This window comes from Arachis hypogaea, chromosome 15, assembly GCF_003086295.3.
Source record: "Arachis hypogaea cultivar Tifrunner chromosome 15, arahy.Tifrunner.gnm2.J5K5, whole genome shotgun sequence".
In the NCBI taxonomy this organism is placed as follows: Eukaryota; Viridiplantae; Streptophyta; class Magnoliopsida; order Fabales; family Fabaceae; genus Arachis; species Arachis hypogaea.
In genome coordinates, this window is record NC_092050.1 from 151,713,578 (window position 1) to 151,722,380 (window position 8,803).

Sequence of the window (8,803 nt, forward strand, 5' to 3'; positions counted from 1 at the left end):
GTATCTTCTTTCCCAAATTTCAAATTTCGCAACCCATTACCATGTTCAACAACAGTCCCCTTTTGTCTCTCTTCACCATCATCATCGATCGTCATCAGAATCCAAAGTGAAATTCGTGGAATTCTCCAACTGCTGCATCTCAACAAAACCAATCGGCCTGTAACTGGCAGCAGCAGAAGAAGATTCTAGAGATCCTCCATTCCTCGCAGAGATTACCGAATAAGCACCAACAGAAAGAACAACCATGAGAGCAAGTTGGCAGTTGAACTGAAGCGTGGCAAGGACGCTGGCTCTGTGGTAGTCCATGTGGCCTTGCACCTCAGAGTATAGTTTCCCCTGCTCAGCTGGTGCAGGGAGCACCCTTGCGCCACCCAGCCGGAGAACAAAGCCAGGCCAATCTGAATGATCCACGTGCCCTGAAGGATGAAGCCCATTCCACGGCCCAATTTGGGGAAAGCGGAGCCCGGAGACTTCAATTCAAGAAAAGCGGAGAAAACACATATAGCAATGGGAACCAGCAAGAGACTGTAGTAACGGTTTTCGACCCCGCTTGGATCCTTCCTCTGAAGGTAGAGAACAAGAGGAATTCTTGGACGAAGACGAAGGCGGCAAGGAGTTCTAATAATGATGAGGGGAGAGGGGGGGGAAGGTGAAGAGAGAGAGGAGGGAGTAAGAGAGGAAGAGAAGGGCGATTGGTAGGAGCTGGAGTTGGAGGACGAAGCCAACGGTGTCGTTTGAGTTGTGTGGGTCGAAGAGGGAGACGAGGGAGTTGATGATGAAGAAGGCAGAGAAGATGGAGACGGAGATGGAGAAGAGAGAGGATTGAGATCGAGAATGGGAATCTTGTTTGCGGTTGGAGAAGGTGGCTTGGAGGGCTTCGTGGGAACTCACCGGAGGTGCAGAGGAAGACGAAGGATGAGGGTTGTGAAATTTGGAATTTGGGGATGAAGATAGAAGGGTTAATTTGGAAATTTTATTAAAAAATCAACGAAAAATCAAGGTTTGGATATTATTGTCATACGGAACCCATCTTTTATGGGTACAACATTAGTTTTCTTGTTTGATGGGTACTTTTGTCCGCGTTCGCAGAATTTATGGGTACAAATGGTAGTTTTTCCTTCAAAAAATGTTCCTAACAAAAAAAATTGTTGGACCCGCTGGGAAAGCCCGTCCCGCCCTGCCAAAACTTAGCGGTACGAATTAGGTGGACTTTTAAAGTGTGATGGTCTCATTTTTTCAGCTTGACCTACATTTTTTAACAGGTTATGCGGGCCGACTCGATAAATTTAGGCCTATTTGTCACGGTGGCTGTTAATGACTTTACCATTAGCAAACATGTTTAAAAATTAAAGAAAATTATAAAAAATAACTTAAATTTGTCTTATTTAATAATTATTAATTATTATTAAAATTAATAAATAATAAATAAAATAATTTTATTTTTTATTTTTTTAATATTATTATACTGTTAAATGGTTATATTATATTATTTATTTATACTTTTTTTTTTATAGAATTTTATTAGTAAGTGTTTTAGAAGTAGTATTATATAAGAACATTACAAAATAGTTTAAAACGTGACAAAAATGCTTCAAAAATTAAATATATAGTCTCCAAAGATATTTTAAAGGTTAAATTTTGATACAATTTTTTACAAGTATATATAATTAAAAAAATTATACATTTTTCCCTTAAAATTCAATGAATTTAAGCAAAGTAGATTTTTTTTTTGTGAATGGTCAATAATATTTTAAAAAAAAAAATTTAGAAAACAAAGTCTGGTTTGATTTTTTGTATATACATACTTTTTAAATAGTTTATCTAAATAATTTTATAAAATTTTGAATTAAATATACAAGCGATTTGTCGAATACAAAACTTATTTATCACTTATAAAATTAATATTCTTTTTTAGTATTTTTTCATTTAAAAAATTTTCAAAATAATTTTATTATATTTTAAAATATATAGAGGATTTTTTTGTCATTCACAAATTTAGAAAATAATTTATCAGCTATCGCAAAATATTTTTTTGTAATTTACTCTTATTCTTTTAGCTAATGTTATTAAAACACACATTATAAAAGTGTAAGTCTAACATCAGCAATATCTGATCTTCAGCAATATAATATAATATCCAAACATATTTCTAATCAAATCAACAAGGGAAACGGATGAGAAGTACCCTCGTATTCAATGCGAGTTCTCCCGGTCATGGATGGTGCTATAGTAGTTATCACTTTATTTTTTATTTCTTAAATAATAATGATAATATAAAAAATTAATAATAAGATAAAATATATTTGTTGTCTTTAAAATTTGTTAAAAATTTTAAAATATTTTTAAATTTTATTTTATTTTAATTTTATTTTAAAATTTTTCGATTTGTATTAAATATATCCTGATGATTAATTTTTTCGAAAAACTTAGCACCAATTTAGTAACAATTTTACATAAACAATTATTAATACAATCAAATTACAGATAATTGTCATGTATTATTAAAGTATTAGTCTTAAATTTTTTGAAATTTTAGCTAACAGAGGTATATTTGATTTAAATAAAAAAATTTTACGACAAAATTAAACAAAATAAAATTTAGAAATATTTTTAAAATTTTTTACCAACTTTAAGAATAAAAAATATACTTTATCCTTAATAATAATACAATAAATTTTAAAAAATGGTATCCTATAGATTCAAACGTGGACAAAAGTATCTGATATAAGTTGTCATAAAATCACTCATCTCAATAGTCTCTTTTAGATTTGTTTGATTTTTTGCATAATTTTTTTTTATTTTTTATTTGCTTGATGCTATTTTTCTTTTATTTTTAGAGTTTACAAAGAATCGAATTCTAGACCTTTTAAATATAAAGTTTTAATATCATATTATGAAATCACATATTTAAAAAATTTTATGTCATAAAATTATTTATTTTAAAAATTTAAATTAATAAAAAATATTAATAATTATATCTCTAATACTAACTATGATGAATTTTATTTCTGCCGGAGGATTTTAGATAGTCATTTCAAAAGTGTGTGAAAAAAATTATGTCAAAATTAATATTTGTACTACTTTTAGTTATTTAAAACAATAAAAGTTGGTCATTCACATAGTAATAAAATTCACAAAAAAAAAAAAACTCAACATAAAATTATTAAATTTTAAAAATAAAAAAAAAACTTAATATAAAATTATCAAATTAGTAGTGTTTTTTATATATTTTTTTCACCTACATCTTTTGATTTATTATCAGTACAATCTTTTGAGTACATTTTTCCCAATAATTTACTGAGTAATAATACATGCATGACTTGTCAAAATAATAAATAGTTTATTCTCTTAATAAAGATTTTCAAACTCAAGTTCTGTGAAAAATATATAGGAATTTAATTTGGATTTAGTTACTACTATATATAATATGCTTACTCTCTCTTAATTAATGCTCTCTCTATTCACTACAAGAGAGGCGGGAAATGGCGGCGGTTTTTTCATGAATTGGCGGTGGTTTTAAACCGCCGCAAAACCATTTTCCGGCGTTTTACTGGTCTGCCATGGATATGGGTGCCGCGGTTGGATTTGGCGGCGGTTTCCAGCAACCGCTGGCATAACCGCCACTAAATCAAAATTTCGCGGCATAATAACAGAAAACCGCCGCCGAATTGTGCTGACACAATTTCCCTCGTATTTACCGGCGGTTTCTTAACTGCCGCAATGTTTTTCGAAATGTTTGACTGGCCACACGTTTAGTGGCGGTTTTAAAACGGCCGCTAAATGCTAATGTAGTTTCTGTCGGAGATGCTGGCGGTTGCAAACCGCCGCCAGATATAAAAGTTTCCACACTCATTGAACCAAAATAGAGGCGGTTTAAAACCGCCGCTATGTAAACAGAAATTTAAAAAAAAATAAAATTTTGGCTCTTTCAAAAAATAACGCCAAATTGATTCAAAATATTATTCAATGATTTTTTATAATTCTTCTTATATTTTTTATTATTTTAAAGTTTGAATATTTTCAACCTTAGAATCTAAACTTGTATCAAAAACAAAATCGAGATATAAGCAAAACAGGAAATATATATATCCATGAAAATACGAACAAAAAGAAATCTCTTTCAAAGAGTTGCTCAATCTAATTCAATAAAATGTTTGCTTCAATGCAACATATCTCAAATCCTAATATTCTAGTATTCACTCTATCATTCCACGAAACACATTCCTGCAGCGATGTCTGGTGGCAATTCCTCACCCTGCCGTTGAAACAGATAAATCAGAGCACTCTCCATCGCCTTCATCTTTTTCTTATCTGCTGCTGCCTCATCCTCCATCGCCTTCCTCTTTAACTTCTCGCCTTCCAGCTGTCCCTCCAGTTCAAGCAGCTTCTTCTGAGTCTCCTCTAGTTGGACTCCGTTGCCATACCCATGTGAATTTGGCCCGAAGAGCTGACTAGGAGTCGGTCCAAAACCCACACCACGTACTCTACCCGGTTTCTCTTTTCCAAAAACCTGAGCAATGGAATCATTCTGAGACAACACCCTAGATGACTCATCCTGTTGCTCAATCTCCTCAATTCTTTCCTACAGACACAGATTAGCAAATACAACAATTATGTTGATGGGTCCATCTCATGTCAAGAACACACCAAATGATAACATAGGTAAATTAGCAATGACAACTAGAGTCTATAAACATAACAGGAAAATTAGCAATGACAATTAAAGTAAGCTGGAATATGAATTGTGAGAGTATCTTGGTCCACTTTAACATAGAGTATCAAACCATTCATCAAACAGGAACAAAAACAAAATAACATAGAAAAATAGACTATTACCCTATTTGAGGTCATAACTTTATCGATCAATTATAAATATTGGTACTTACACCGATTGCTCTTGCTTCATCATTCATGTAGGAGCCGTCCTTTTTTTTGTGCACTGCGATCCATAACTCCCCTCTTCCGACTATTCTCCCTTGTTGTTCCGACTGCATCAACAAATTTTATGCTATTACCGTTCTCCACACAATCAAGGCAATCTCAAGTCACGGAAATAGTCCAAAGAGTGAACAAAAAAAGTTATATACCTCTTCTTCGATCCGTCGTGCAAAGCTTTTTGAACCGCCAGTGTGTGTATATTGCTGTTTTGATCGATTCTTCGCATTTTTCTTGCACTTCTCCTATTGGTCCAATAGAGACAAAAGGCGAAGATAAGATGATCTAAAAAGACTCAATGCAACAATAATTTACATAAAAGTTGTTTACCAATGATATACTAGATTACCTTCGTTTCAGGTTTGGCGCGATACTCAAGGAACCATCTCCAATGCTCTCGATCGATTCCCGGCGGACGGTTCTCAATATTTTCTTCAGTCGTGGACGTTGGCTCGAAATAAGCATTATACAACCTCAGCCTTGTCTCCTTCCAGGACTTCCCCATACTTTTCAAGATATTTTTTTTATAACTCCTTCGCTATCTTCATCAATGTGGAAAATTTGCTATACAGATAACCAAAAATTTGTCAAAAATTGTAAAAATAAGCAAGATATTTCAAAGGGGATATAAACTTTTACCTTCACACATTCGCTATAAACTTTGTCCTTTGTGGTAATCTTCCGCCAGCTTTCCTCACAGATAGGAAACTTTCCAAAGTCTGATCCTAGCAGACCAAGCACGCCACTCAACAGTCCAGCTTCGTTTCCAATGGCTTGCTTTGCTCTGTTGAACCTGAGGACGATCTTTCTACCGTTAGGCCGTTCCATAGCCTCCCTCACGCTTAGTCTTGCCGGCTTGATTGTGCCATCGGAATCTATAAGCCAAACATAATACCTTATGTTTATCCGTAGTGGATAGCATACGAGAATAATAAAACTTAACAAGAGTATAAATCATATTGAACACATCAAATTTACTAGCTAAATTACCGATTATCCTGACTTCCCAAAACTCTGTAGTCTTGCGTCCTTTGCGATTCTGAGCTCTAGAATCAACAACAGACTCATCAGCTGCTTGATCAACAGAATCTACATCATTAGCGTTATCTGCCGAGTTTACATGGCTTGGCTCCGAGTTCTGAATGTTAGTTGTGCTCGTTTGTGGAGTCGGCCTTGGTATACTGCGCGGCGGAAGGAACGGGCGTGAAGTTGGAGGGACACTATCACCACTGTCCAGGAGAATTTCAAATTCATCGTGGTGGGAAACCAAGGCCGGAGGTGGGACCGGAGGCGGAGCCGTTTGTGGTTGCTGACATCCTTGTCCTACTTTCGGTTTTCTTGTGAAACGCCCTTTTCTAGCCATTTTAGGAGGTATAGGGCGCCTGTTTCAACCTAAAAAAGAAATAAAAATAAAAAAAGTCAAAGCACATTCATGCTGTTTTGGTAAATTTGTTACAATCAGAATTGATATATAATCCACATTAACTAATTCATATAGAAAACACAAGTCTGAATATGGATATAAGATTACATATATGTGGAAATATAATTTCTGCCTAGAAATCTAAGATACTCCCAAACATTTCACGGGAAAAGATCCACATACATTCACGAGTGTAGCAAACGGCAACTCCAAATTTCATACATTTAAGGCTAAGTGACTAAATAATTTATATGAACATGTTGCACCAATCAGCAGGGAATATTTGAAATATATATAATGCAGTATGTATAGGTAAGTATCACCAAACCAGAGTATAATGCAATGTACATATTAAACTTAGGTAAATGCTATGGTATCTATCACTTTGTACCTAAGTTACTAAAAAAAAGTCAATAAATAATATTTAATAAATTTTACATGATTTACTTTTTATTTTAAATATTTTATTTTTTACTTTAAAAAAAATGTTAGGCAATTTAGGTACCATAACAAAGACACTATAGAACTTACCTTAAATTTATTAATGGTTCTGTTATCTAAAAAGGAACATAAAATTTATAATTGTTGAAAATAATTATTGAAAATTTAGCTATAGAGATAGAGAGTATAATTGGCTCAGTAAAGAGTAAAGAGTAAATAAAGATCCTATTTGTCCAATTTGTCTCCAAAATTAAGAGACAGTGAAACATTTTGCTGTTCTCGTAGGCCTATGGATTGTAGTAGAGTTGCCATGTTTGGATCTCAAACTTTAGCTTTTGCATGTTGGCCCAATAAATATTTCTATATAGATACACAATTATACACACAGAAACGTGAACCAATTAGTTACATTGATTTAGTAGCTAGTTTATTAATATGTTTAAATAAGTACTTATGCCTATACACATATCAATTCTATAATAATCATCGAATAATAATCAAATTTGAACTGCAATACAATAAGAAAACCATGCTGCTCTGAGGATTACATATAAATATTAAGGATGAGATAAAGTAGGAAAGAGACAAACAATTGTATTGTAAAGTGAATGGAAATATGTAATGAAGCATGACAGCAAGCTAAGAAGGTATTGAATCTTACTAAGCTTTAGGTGAAAATAAGACAAAACTATGCTAAATGGCCACGCTGGTGAGTGCAAACGGGGGTAACATCTAACTAGAAGCTCTCATAATTTCCTGAATTAGTCAACGCATTTTTAATACCAAGTCAAGTATACTTCTAAAAGAGTGGTGCATTTTAAACTACCAAATCTAAAACCTGTATCCCCTTTCGATACACAAACTTCTAGGTCCCACTCCTCCGTTCCCAACTTTACATTGGATATACCTCTTCATAAGATTCAAACATGCGCATCAAATTAATCCTTTTCAAGTGATATATGCATTTCGGTGGTTCAAATTATACAACCCAAATTAGCCCATACATAAAGCGGACGTCAATCTAAGAATCTTAAACAATGATACTACAGAGCAGGTTATAATAGTGTAGCCTCAAGTAAGCAACAAACTGAATCAAAAGGGGATCCTCATTGTTCATTAATATTCATAAGTCCTTATTGTATTACGGGCCTATACACCTTCATATTAATATTCTATTCTGTTCACCTCTTACCCAGAAGAAAATAGGCTTACGGTGAAAGGAACAAAACAAATTTCAGTCATATTAAGAGCACCCACTGAAATCAATAATTTTAAATTCACCCATTTTGGTGTTAGAAAGAGGGAGGGTTACCGGAGTAGAGAGGTTGGGCACCGGAAGACGACCACACAGGCGGAGAGACCTGAACGACCGGCAGCTTCTCGAGACAACAAGGTTCCGACGCAGGTTATAGATTTCTCCTTGGTGCCCGAGATGTCAGAGCTTCTATGGGTTGGGGGATGCCTTCGTTAAATGTTTTTGAGTTAGGGTTGGAGTGTATAAGGATTTGGGAGCATATTATATGACTGCCGCAGAGGCTGGGGCACGAAAATTTTCAATCAAAGGAGTTCAATTAAATTGGCGGGTCATTGATTTTGCCTAAAACCCAAATACCTTACACCTGACTTTTAAAGCTAATTTATTAATAAGATAAAATAAAGCATCAGTAACTAAATACAATTGAAAAATGCACTATGTTAGCGATGACGCAAAATTGTATAGGGGTTAGTCGATATAATAATAATAATAATAATAATAATAATAATAATAATAATAATAATATAGTATAGGGGTTAGTAATAATAAATAAGATTTATTATCAATCGAACAGATTAATAAATATTTAATGAAACATGTAGTAAACCAAATTTAATGGATTTGACTTAGCTGAAAATATTATTGAATAAAAATAGAATCAAGTATATAGTCGAATTAGATGTATGTTTAAAATGCTAATAAATCGAATGAATTGGCTTTGATTTACATGTTTACTGTAATTAAATTCA

At 33.4% G+C, this 8,803-nt stretch overlaps 1 protein-coding gene and 1 pseudogene across 1 annotated transcript; both read right to left on the reverse strand.

Annotated features, from left to right (window-relative positions):
- Positions 1 to 81: 81 nt before the first annotated feature.
- Positions 82 to 3,853, reverse strand: LOC112749266 (uncharacterized; annotated as a pseudogene).
- Positions 3,854 to 4,064: 211 nt separating this feature from the next.
- Positions 4,065 to 8,441, reverse strand: LOC112751372 (uncharacterized). The gene is made up of 7 exons (XM_025800483.3): positions 8,112 to 8,441; positions 5,926 to 6,327; positions 5,575 to 5,810; positions 5,285 to 5,499; positions 5,088 to 5,180; positions 4,887 to 4,988; positions 4,065 to 4,582 (listed from the first exon to the last, which is right to left on the reverse strand). The coding sequence occupies exons 4-7, from the start codon at positions 5,438 to 5,440 to the stop codon at positions 4,205 to 4,207; spliced, it is 729 nt and encodes a 242-aa protein (XP_025656268.1). The 5' UTR covers positions 5,441 to 5,499; positions 5,575 to 5,810; positions 5,926 to 6,327; positions 8,112 to 8,441; the 3' UTR covers positions 4,065 to 4,204.
- Between the last annotated feature and the right edge of the window lie 362 nt (positions 8,442 to 8,803).

Coding starts and splice junctions, on each gene's coding strand:
- LOC112751372 (XM_025800483.3), bottom strand. CDS start 5,440: ATGGGGAAGTCCTGGAAGGAGACAAGGCTGAGGTTGTATAATGCTTAT. Junction 4,989..5,087: donor CACGACGGATCGAAGAAGAG/GTATATAACTTT, acceptor TTGTTGATGCAG/TCGGAACAACAAGGGAGAAT. Junction 4,583..4,886: donor ATGAAGCAAGAGCAATCGGT/GTAAGTACCAAT, acceptor CTGTGTCTGTAG/GAAAGAATTGAGGAGATTGA.